This window comes from Electrophorus electricus, chromosome 9, assembly GCF_041902795.1.
Source record: "Electrophorus electricus isolate QZ-2024a chromosome 9, ASM4190279v1, whole genome shotgun sequence".
NCBI lineage: Eukaryota > Metazoa > Chordata > Actinopteri > Gymnotiformes > Gymnotidae > Electrophorus > Electrophorus electricus.
The window spans coordinates 19477133-19489621 of record NC_137505.1 but is presented as its reverse complement, the minus strand read 5'-3'; the positions used below and the strand labels follow the sequence as shown (position 1 = coordinate 19489621).

The following is a 12489-nucleotide window of genomic DNA, read 5'->3' as shown; positions in this document are numbered from 1 at the left end:
TGTGCCTAAATTTGAGGCTATCAGCTTTGGCCCCATATCACTGCATCTTGATATATGAGTGCAGGGGTCCAAATTAGACACCATTGAACCTCAAAGGGTCCTTGCCTGCCCTTTGGGCTGCTTTCTCCTTGAGTTTAGGACAATAAGAGCACTAATTACAGCATGCTGTAATTAATGTGTTTACAGACATCTGGATTTAGATTCCCAAATGCAATTAGCAAACAGAAAGAGTCCTCCTTATTTCAAGCTGTGCACAGAGTTAGTGCAGATGAAGTAGCACTGCCTCTTGCTTTGCTTTTTACTATATCAAGCATCCACTGGTAACAAATGCAGTATTACCACTGTACTGTTACAAATAATAAAATTAAGAGCAAGGAACACAAGTCACAAAGAAACAAAACCCAAAATTATTAAAAATTATCCTAGTTATGCTACAACCTTCAGTACACCTACAACAGTCATTTAAATCTAAAATCAGCAGGTGCTAAGGGTGAAGGGTTCTTGGACCTGCTGTAAAGCCTCTGTTATCCTCAATATGGTGGTGCTTTCAAGCAATCTGAAGAATAAAAAGTATTGTTTATTTTCAGGCTTTTGCAGTAGATATGCTTGTTCTTAAAGGAAACTGGATCCAGTGAACTCTTTGCGTGAACACCTTTGTCAAGTGGCTGTTCCTAGAACTTCAGACTCTAGTGAAACAGAGCAAACTTTATTCTTAAACTTTCAGAGGGCCACAAAGCATTATAAACCCTATTACAAATATTTATAACTTTATTGATAGCTTACTTGTACAAGATGTACATTCTTTATTTCTTCTTTTTTTGGGGGGTGGGGGGACAATAAAATATAGGAACTCAATGGCGAGTCATGTTTGGGCATGCTTGCATATGAAATGTCAACTATGATGGGATACAACAAATTTCATGGAGCGGCAAGGAAATTTCAACTCATAAGTTTATGATTTTATCCACCATCCCTGAAATGTTCGTAAACTCGGACACGCTACATTTAGGTCAGACAAAAGTTTTGCAGTCACATATTTGTTTCAAACTGTTGCAAACTGTAAGCATTTAAAAAGTGTATAAAAATAAATGCAAAGCCATGTAAAAATGTACACTTGAACTCAGATCATTCAACATTTAGAAACTTTCTGACAAAACAATAAATAAAAATCATCTACAACCTCAATTAAAGAAATGGAAACATAAAAAAAACCCTTCATGGTAGTGAAAGGCAAAAATGTCCCACAATGTAAAATTTTCTATTAGAGGTAGACCTAACTAGGATCTACTAGTTCAAAGGCAATCAGTATTGAAACTGACAGCGTCCACAGGCCTGCACACAAAAAGCCTGCACACAATACCAGTTCATGTTCTCAAAGTTTAAAAGGTTTATGCATTTAATTGTATTTGTAATTAATTATTTTGACAGAAACTTATTACTTATAGTATTTATGTGTGGGAAAGCAAATCAATGCTGTAAACGATTCTAAAACTTTAAATTCATCCATGAGGTTGTGATTCATGTTATTATGAAGAGCTAGTCTTTGGTGGACAGTCAGAGGAGTGTATTAAACCTAAAAGAACTGGTGTCACTTTGTACAGAACAAAATTAATTTGCCTTGTCTACTTCCATGTAATGTCAATGACTCTTAAAATGTACATATACAAAACTATGTTTTATCACCATCACACATGGGCGGTTAGGGCATACAGGTGTAAATGAGTTAGCAAGACATCATTTACACAGCCTAAAACAAACGTGTCTGTGGAAAAGAACTTGGAACACATTAATATCAGTGTCAAAAAACAACTAAAAATTGTTGTTTATTGATTAGCAAACATCAACTGCTATTTTTTCTCATATTTACAGTATTGCACTTAACTGCACATAATTGCATTTCAGTTAAACTGATGTTTCCTTAATACTTTAAATTACAAAATTGCAGTTACCCTTTTTCCCTTTGAAAAATGTCATTTTAATGTATTTTGATGACATGAAACCCCAGTGAGTCAACATTTCATCCCCTTATATAGAAGAGTAGTATTTTCTTGCAATAAGGATTGTAAACACCTTGATACAAGACCTGAAGTGCAAAAGCTAGTTTCACTTCTATTCCCATGACAAGTCACAAAAGAAAAGAGAGAGCAAAAAATATGAAAACAAAAGCTAAAGTCCTTCTGACTCATGCCTGGTGGACATACTGCTTCCTCCGTAAAACAGGAAAACAAACGCAAGATTTTCACTGAAAGCTGAAGCGTGTACCCTCGGCATGACTGCTGCTTCCCATCTTTGTCCATGGTGGAATGAAAAACCAAGAACTATATAATGAGTCTATGTGCAGATTATAGTGGAAAGTTGTCATGGCAGTGATCAACATAGTCAGGTGAATGTCAGTTACAATGGAGGCCAGCCCCAGTAGAACTATCCTTCATTTGAAACCATGCACTTGGCAGCGGCACAGACACAGTGGTCGAAGGCAAAAAAAAATTTAAAAAAATTTAAAATAATAGAAATGGCCATTTCTCTTTGTGAGGTCGAGAATCCAAACTTTCACGTGTGTCCGTAAACCACACTCTGAGAGAACCGCTCACGCCCTAGCCTCCCTCAGTCACTGAGTCTGTCTGCTGCATTGCTCATTTCCTAAGAGTCTCCGCTCCTAAACTGCTGGCTTTCAGACAGACATCCAGACATTTTTGTATGGTCCCGGGGCTGTGATCTGGGACTGGAAAGGGCTGAGCCAGTGGCCTCCAAGCAGTCCTGCCTGTTGGGTGAAAAGTAAAAGGTGATTTCATTGGTATTTAATTACCTTTCTCTACAAGTGGTTTGTTTTGGCAGCTGGTTTTTTGTGACAGTTTTTTTCACACGTTCTCTTCACCCCCACCCCGCCAACCCTCCCGCCTCCCGCCCCCCGGGTCTCTCTCGCTTTCACTCTTCTCAGTACATTTTCCTCTCTCTTTAGTTTTTGTTTTGTTTTTAACTGTGAGTGTCGTGGCCCTTTCACAGGCGCAGTCTTGTGTAAGAAGCAATTATCAGTTCAGAGCGGCGGAGAACCTCATGGGGGTCAGAGTCCCAGCGCCTCCGTGTGTTTTCTTGCCTTGAGCCGCAGGTCGGCGATGCTGGAGTTCTTGCTGTTACTCTTGGCAGCTGCTGCCACTGCGGCCGCCGCCGACGCTGAGTCTGCCAGCGAGGCAATCGGGAGTCCGAAGGGCGGGGGAGGAAACATCAGGTAGGGGGCGTGCGCTGCCAGGTGGGGGTGCAGGTGAGGGTGTGAGTGGGTCACCCCCTCCAGCTGGAGCTGGGCTTGGACCTGTGGGCCAACAGGAAAACAAGCGTGGTGTTAGCGCACAGCCTGTTGCTCAGCCCAGGGGACAGCCCGGGATCTGGTAAGGGGCTCGGACACCGCAAACTTTCTGTGTCCCTGTACCTCAACAAAGGCTTCCACTGACTGCAGGTTTTCAGTGAAAATGGTCCAGTGTTGGCTCACTCTGTGGCAAATCTTTTTCATCCAAGTATTTTTTTTACAGAGTTCAGTTATGCAGCGTGTTCAGAAAACGTAATGGTCCAAAAAAAAAAAAAAAAAAATATCATCTGTTAAAAGTCTCAGTACATTAGTCCAATCCACAAAGAAACTCTCCATCCAACATATGAAAACCTGCAACATCTTGTAATCCTAATTATGTATTCAATTGCATAAATAAACAATTTTGCACGCAAAAATATGCTCACATATGCGGCTATAAATATTTATTCAGATGTATTCCTGAGCAAAAAGGAAAGGAGGTCTAAGCAGCCAGAATAAAATATCGAGTTGCACACTCTCAGCAATTATTTTACTAAGATGAGGTGAAAATTATACATCAACCCTTTCCTGCCATGTATCTCATTCTACAAGAGTGTCATAAAAAAGTTTAGAGTCTTCTGTTTTGTCATCCAACTAAAACACAACATGTATCAAGCTGGATAGAGTTTTGATAGAGTTTGGGAAAATGGTTTGGCAGCCTTGCACTTTCTGTTTGTCACATACTGGGCCAGCATGTAGCACTGGAATCCACGCATGGCCTTTGAAAATGGAATCTGTAATTTCAAGTATTTTTGGAAAAAATAAGCTTCAGAGGACGTGTGATCAAAATATACCTCAGCATGAAATTCGTTGTACTCCTATTCCGAATTTCCTAACGCCAGCTCTTCGACTAAGACTGTAATTGACGTTTTAAAATAACTGGCGCCCTATTGCACCCGAGTCTACTGAACTATGTAGCCCTGCCGCATGGACAACAGGTGGTGGAGGTCTGAGGGAGAGACGCAAGAGCCTGTTTTCGCCTTGACGTTGCGGTGTTCAGTATGCAGTCCTAACGCCTTGGCCCTGCCAATGCCGCTCAATGCCAATATCCATCAGTGCTGTTTCTCGCTTTCATAATCCCTTTTATCTGCCTGCGCCTAGCCGTGCTGTTAGCTTAATTAGGACTGCTTTTTCTCGGGGATGATGCAGACAGTTCTTCACTCCGGATTCTAAAACAGACACTAGATCAAATGTCTCTGGGTCTCTCTAATCTCGCTCGCCTCTCATCGAGACCAAGAGGTGAAAAGTGCGCTAGGGTTCGACATCCCCTGTGCGACGTCCTAACGGGCCACCCCGTCGAACGCAACCTCCGCACAACGCGGCCCGCATTATGATAAAGCTTAAACCCGCTGTTTATTCACCAAGCATGTATTTTTTTCTCATGAATTTGGAGTCCGGGCAAATACAGAGCGACAATTTATATTTGGTCAGAAAAAAAATGTGATAGGAGCTTAACGCGACTACTGAACGTTAGCATGATAATTCAAAAATGATATCGCCCAGAAAGTGATTCCTTTACCTGTTGAAATGGCATTCTTAAAGCACCCATGTTGACGTAGGGAGCGACTCTGCACGCATCCAGGTGACTGGCCGAGCCCAAAATGACACCTAAAGGCGTAAAGGAAAACAATCAGTCACAGGTCATACTGCGGCCTAAATGTCCACGGGCGACCCGTTAGGCGCTAGGTTACTCTTAACGTGGGAGGACAAATCATGAAAAACCTTTTTACTGTCTACGTAGCCAACTCCAACAGACTTGCCAACAAATCGGTCAACACCGCAAAAGATTTCATAATACTTTTTATTATAGTCCAGTTTACCTTTGTGCATCTGGTTTTCTTGTTTTCGGCATTTTGCTCTTCTATTCTGAAACCATACCTGAAACAAAAATGACAACGAATTGAAGATCAGCCTTTTGTAAGATCAGCCTTGCTGTCTACATTACGGATGACTCCAGATTATATAAAACAATTTTGTACGTAAATGATATAAAATGGAAGAGATGATATGCCTTTGTTCTCTGAAGGCACTAGATAAATAGGCCTAAATTATCTTGAATCATTCTGAACAGCCGTTTCTTTAACAGGCAAACAGGGGCTACAGACACATCAGGAAAAACAATTAAAGTAGCCAGTTTGTATGTAAAGTTGCGATTATAACTGCAGCCTAAACCATTTTCCCAATGAAAAGCTGTTATTTATCAGTTAGAAAACAAATAAACATGCAAATAAATTTAGTAGATGGCACAACGTTCAACAAATCAGTTTCTGATCGGTTACTATTATAAAACGGTGAATTCATGAAACGCTTATTTTCATCGATGCGTTAGCGTTAGCTTTTCGTTAGCTTTAGCGTTTGTCTGATTTGGTTAATGATTGTGCTCTCCAGTGGCAAAGTTAGTGACCTGGGGGAGCACAAAGCCCGTTGTTTTATAAGGAGACTCCAGCTGTAGCAGCTACCGCTGTGCGAATATAATCAAAGTGTTCCGCAGGCGTTCGTTACGCTGAAAGACACGTGCTCTCAGGTAACTTACTTACATACGCGCGAAACAGGAATGAATTTGTTGCATTTTCGATAAAAGTCTGCACCAGGGCCAACGTGCAGTGGCCTACCGCAGCAGCGTTTCAGAACGGATATAGACCATATGCACGTTACTGGATGATAATGATGACAAACGTGCAAAAATATCCGTTACTGACTCGTTTTGATTTTGAGAGAATTATTAGTTATTTTGTGGTAAATAATTAATTTGTATTAATAACAATAATACTAGTAGAAGCACGGACTTTAATCTATTATCTGCCTTTTATTATTTGTGTGTTTTTATTAGACCTATTACAGTTATTGTTGCTGCAGCTGCGGCCGTTGTTAACGTTATAGTGCCTTCTGTTGGATTTTTCAAAGAAGCTGGCTTACGTGCTACTTCAAATGAATCAAACATTTTTCAGTCCAGGATCGATTGTAATTATCCATCAGTCTGCTAAGCGAAGTGAGCTACACTGCTTTAGACAGTTATTTCTTCATTAAGGACCACTCAATGATGCATTTCACAAATACCCTAATCTGATTTCCTTTTGATTTTTATTAGAGACAGTGAATAATGACATTTAATTTAGCTCTGCACCAGAAACCGAAAGATATTAGTCGTAATTGAATTACTGCCTTCTCTTCACCAAGGTCTCATAACTTTCAATTAGATTCTTGACAGCTGGTCGGTGTGGGGTTTCTGTATAACACTTCAGTTACAGGTTAATATCAGCTATCACACCCCATGTCTTACAATTTCAACACTAGAGTTTAAGCTGAAATCAATTTTGTGCATTTACTTGGTTAGACTGCATGAGATATTGCGTGCTGCTGTCTACATTTTAGTGCAACCGCAGTCTTTTGCCAAAATATGTAAAGAACGCGGTTCTAAACGTAATCCATTTTTTTTCCTTTGAATGTCAACGTATAGTGATTTTAGACGGACCTATACGAGAATATCTCATTTGATTTCGCCAACGCCTCAGAAAAGACATTTTAATATATTGTGCTTGCAAGCTGTCATAGTGGCGACCGATGTTACTTACTTTTCCTGCTAAATTGTAGAACATGAGGTATGGCAACAGCAGGAGTTGCGATAGAATTGAATTATTTCTAATACATTTTTATGGGAACAGTATATCAAGCCAACGGCAGATATTACAAAGATAACGTTGGAGAAAATGAGGTGAGTGACATAAGAAGGCGTCCCCTGCAGCAGCAGTTCAACCGCTTCATTAATTTTAATGATGTGGTTAGATCTTTCCGCAGCACATAAGCAAGTTTTCCTCTGAATTTAGCTGCTGGTAGAACTAAACGGGCTATTTCAGATCCACTTTCAGTGTCGCATCTCAGTCTAACACAAAATGGCAAAATTATTTCTTTCTTTCCTTTTTTACATGAATGAACAGGCAAGTTTAAAATTTAAATTTTTCATTCTGAACATGACAAAAAAAAAAAGCAATTTACTACTCAACCAAAATAATAAAATAGTTTTGACTGTGTGTCTATAGATGTATATACAAATACACCGGATTCTCAGCCATAATCTTTATAGTCAGAATTTGCAGAATAACATTTTTATTTCGTGGACCTTTGTAAACCTGTTTTATTACATCCAGACCGGTATTGCGCCTGTTATTAACGGTTATTATCAGTACTAACATAACATGAACAAGCACAAGCAACAACAATAACAACGACAACAAATAAATAAACAATACATTTTCAGCAGATTTCTTCTTCTTCTTCTTCTTCTTCTTCTTGTTATTATTATTATTATTGTTGTTGTTGTTGTTGTTGTTGTTGTTGTTGTTGTTGTTACTAGTAGTAGTAGCGGTTGTGGTGGTAATGGTAGTAGTATTTGTACTAATAGTAAAAACATTTTTGATCAATATTTTTCATTGCCTCAACCATAAACATTTGATATACCACTTTGTTGTGCATTTCAAAGAACCAAATTTGAACCAGTGTAAAGAATGTAAGAATGTATTTATATTATTTGAGAAAATTATTTAAGTATCAGAGGTGCATATAAATTAATGAGGGCACAGAACCGCCATTCACCCTCATTCTTGCGTTAAATCATAAAATCCAAAAGATATCGCTTTAAAATAAAACCGTCCCGAATTATACTTGTTTGACCCCCTGTGTAAAGAACTGAGAAATCAGGTCCAGTGTGTAGTAATCTGAAAGAAAACTTGTGACATTTTCACTAGCAGATCCATCGATGCGTATTTGGTGTTTGAAAAATATTTTATCCTCCTGGATTAAATAAACCTTTCCATTGTGACTCTTGATTCTCTGTGCTGAAATGTCCATCTGAAACTATACCATTTTAGCCCACCAAAGAAAAAGTAATAAAACGACAAACGGGACTGAGAGCCTACCTGTACCCGGGCCTCCGATAAGCCCAGCCTTTGACTCAACTCTTCGCGCATGAAGGCATCGGGGTAGTGGGTCTCATCAAATAACCTCTCCAGCTCATTCAGCTGTTCCAAGGTAAAGTTTGTCCTGCTCCGTCTCTGCTTCAGTTTACCCTGCGCGTCCTCGTCCTCGGATTTCACGTCCTCCTTCTTCTCTTTGCACTCATAAATACCTACAATCAAACCAGACACGTTACTACACGTTCCCTCTACTACATGTGCACATGGGCTAACACAGAAGCCCGTATTGGTGTACGATGTAATGTGCAGGTTTCGTCTGTGCATAGAGACAAGAGCATTTACTATAGACACAGAAAGCTCATTCATTCCTTTCGAGTCTTGTCAGTAAGACGCCATAGACGTCTCACTTTTAAAATTGCATTAGTAACATAGTTAGGCCATATATATATATATATATATATATATATATATATATATATATATATATATATATATATATATATATATATATATACACACATACACATATAGCACGCACGCAGACACACACACATACATATAGATAGATAGATAGATAGATAGATAGATAGATAGATAGATAGATAGATAGATAGATAGATAGATAGATAGATAGATAGATAGATAGATATGCATGTATGTATGTCTGTGTATTTATGTGTGTTTGCCCGTGTGTACGTGTGTGTGTTAAAAAAATAAGAAAGTTGGGCCCCGTAGAAAGTTCTGTTGTAATAGTTGTAGTAATTTCATCATGTAGCATAAGTCAAATATAAAATTTTGTAAAATATTGTAAGCATCACAGAGTTGGATCTGGACTTAGAACAGTGCGTTTGTTTGTATGGGAAAAACAACTAAAACATTATTTTATTATAATCCGCTCATTTTCAAGTGCAAAGTCCTGCCAAGGCTGCATAATTTTTTCCCTAAAATGTCGGTTCATATATAGTTGCCCATCGCTCACATAAATTAACACTTGATATGCTTATATAGACGCTTAAATACACCATAAACAAATACACAAAAATGTTATTATTATTATTTGTGATGTTATTATATGGCGTTATGATCACTCACTGCATGCCATGCCAATGAAGATAAAGTGTATTATATTTATGAAGACTTGATTTAATTTGATTTCTGCGACATCATTTATATTTCTTCTGTCGTGAGCGTATATCCTCTGTTTCGAGAAAAACAATAAAAATATATCGCGCAACTGTATCCTCAGCTTTTTTAAACGAAACGTGCATTTGTTGAGAAATCACTATTGCTGCACTAACGACATAATTTCATAACTGCATATTATTTTATAGGGGACCCGAAGAAACTACTTTTATTGATATTTGTGATAAAGAGATCGTTGTGGTAAAGATGATAGGATTGAGGCCTCTTATTGGGGTGTTTGACTTGATTTTCCTACTGAAATACGAGGATAAAAGTGATTCGAAAATAATAAATACAAGATTCATAGGCTTTACAGAATTGACTGCAGTGGACGTTAATACGGAATGTATATAACACTTGTACAAGTGTTAGATTATAGGATAAAATTATTCCACGGGATTGTTCGCATGCCAGGACATTAAACATACTGTCTTCACAAAGACTTTTCTGCGCAATGACACAATTGTAAATAGATTTACCTTCGATTTCGTGTTTTTATGATTTTTAGGCATTTAACACCAGTGCGCGATTTTTTATGACTGTCAGGATAATTCACACGTCTAATTTTAAATAGTTGCAGAAGGCTATAGCGATACTTTGCGTAAATTTCACTTACCATCAGTAGCCCTCGCCACGTTAAACTCCTTCAATTTCTCCTTCTCCAGCTCTACGTGATCCTTGAATAGATGCACCGGGCAATGGTTATTCGTTTCGGTAATGTCCTGGAGGTTTGTTTCCGAGTTTCCGAGCTCCCTGGCTCGCGCTAAGCCACTCTCCAAAACTTCCCTGTACGTGATACTCTCTTTGCTGCTCTCCTTGGTTTTCTGATCGAAAGATTTCGACACGAACGCCGTGAGTTCTTCCATGGTTGGAGAGTGGTCCTGATTACAGAAATCCACTTTAAATGACCTAACGCGATGCTCTGTCTGCTCAGTAGTGAACGCGGCGATACTAGGGGTGTAGAAGGTTAGATCTCTTGCGCTGTTATGTCTGTGTTTTGGAGATCACGCTATTTATACACGGCTAACCTCTCCGCCCAGCCCCCATCTCCATGTCTCGAGCAATTACAGGCGGCTCTCGCGTCTGAATTCAACTTTCAGCAGCTTTTCTTGAAATCAATGCAACGCTGGAGCCCGTTAATACAATTACAATTCATTAAGATGCTCGCAGTGCTGTGTGGCTGAGTAAAACGGAGAACCCGTGTTTAATTCATTCTATGATAATTTTATTAATGCAGTTAGGTGATATAAATAGTTTGATGATACTAACCGATTTTCCTGACCTCCTGCGTTATTATGAATAGTTTTCGAAAAATATTTTCTATCTATTAATAGGAACTGAAGTAACCCATTTAAAGTTCGCATATGCAGTCTCATGGAAACCATCTTAAAGAGTAATGCAATTCATAATTAGCTTTACCCATATTTTTCAAAACCAATAGTTGTTTTGAGTGGTTTGTTTTGTTTAAATGATCCGAAAGACCAAAAATGAGCTTGTAAAGATAAATAAATTCATCATTTATACATTACAAACACTGGCATGGTTTCCACAGTTACATCGGCATAGTGAGCCTAATTTATTTGGTCTACCTAAAAATTATTATTTTCGCGCTTGGAGTTAAATAATAGGGAGAGCAGGCGAGTGATCTAGCACTCTGGCTGCGCATTGTAAACTGTGTAAGACCCACTGGTCTTAAAATTAAAAAAGAAATTTTAAAACGATTCATGGTACATTTCCTATTAATACAGAAACTTTTTTTTTTTCAATTAGGAAATTATATTTGTAGTTTTTTGTGCGTGTGTGTATGTGTGTGTGTGTGTGTGTGTGTGTGTGTGTGTGTGTGCGCGCGCGCGCGCGTGCGCGCTCGTGCGCGCGCGAACGTGTATACTAGTCTAGTAGTAAAACACATTTTTCATATATGAACAAGCTAATTTCACTTATTTTATTTAATTATATTTTGGTAGCCTAGACGGTTACTTGAAATTTATATCATATTCAGCATAACATAATTAATTGGTAGTATTTTTCATGGGTAATTAAACTGTTTTTGGCATGAGTGCCTTAGCAATTACAATGTTATGCATGTGCATAAAATTAATACTGCCATAACAGTCAGGATATTCGCAAATTTTTATTTTTTTTAAAATACATTCGAGGCTTATATCTGCCACAATAACATTATCACATGTGCAGAACAGAGGTGAGCTGGAAATAAAAAAAGCGCAGAATCGAAAGGGTCTATAGCCCCTCTGCACGGTCTACCGAGCACAATGTCGCTAAACCGCGATTATGAACCTCACTGATGACGTGGGCGACAGGATTTTATTTATCTCAAACCCGCTTAAGACTGCGCTGGCATATTTGAACATTTGCAGCATGTGACCTGCTGCAATTTTCTGCATTAATCAGGGCCTGCTGAGATGTAACCCTTTTTGAGATTGACATGTTAGGTAGTAAAGATAACTTTGATCGCCGCAAATGCACCCAGCTAACCCAAATATATAGTTGTAGTTCTTGTTTGAAGCTACTGCAACGTATAAGGTCGGTTAGGTCAAGGGGTCAGAGGCATCAGGTCTGCATCAATTTAGTAGACCTATAAACCAGATACATTTACTTTATTTGCGAAGGAACTGACGAAAAATTGCCTAGTAACAATTGTAGCATTTTTAACCATTTCTGGGTTTTTTGAAGTAGACTATTTATAGAAATGTAATATTATGGTTGAAAGTCGATGTCACATATGTTTCGACATGTATACCCCGACTAATACAAAGAATCCACATGTGGTCCCCAATCAACAACAGCTTAGAAGATATCAAAATACTCTAGCGAAAATCGAGAAGTCGCTTCTATGCCAGCTTTAACGCTCAGTGTCGAAACAGCCTTAGCGATGCACGACTAGTATTTACAAGCTTCAAATGTAGGCGAACTGACTGAAATAGAGCCCGCACTCTACTCTTCTCTCACGTCTTGATAATTCAAACGCAATTATGTGTGTCGTCTTGGAGAGGCGTTTGCGTTTGTGTAAAACTAAGTTGCACGCATCGCTTAGTTACA

The 12489-nt window shown here is 38.7% G+C and overlaps 1 protein-coding gene across 1 annotated transcript; it reads right to left on the bottom strand.

Annotated features, from left to right (window-relative positions):
* Positions 1-745: 745 nt before the first annotated feature.
* Positions 746-10399, bottom strand: shox (shox homeobox). Its single transcript, XM_081720984.1, has 6 exons — positions 10049-10399; positions 8254-8462; positions 5161-5218; positions 4860-4948; positions 3095-3307; positions 746-2761 (listed from the first exon to the last, which is right to left on the bottom strand). Exons 1-6 carry the CDS (start codon positions 10296-10298, stop codon positions 2672-2674), a joined length of 909 nt encoding a protein of 302 aa, XP_081577110.1. The 5' UTR covers positions 10299-10399; the 3' UTR covers positions 746-2671.
* Positions 10400-12489: the final 2090 nt, after the last annotated feature.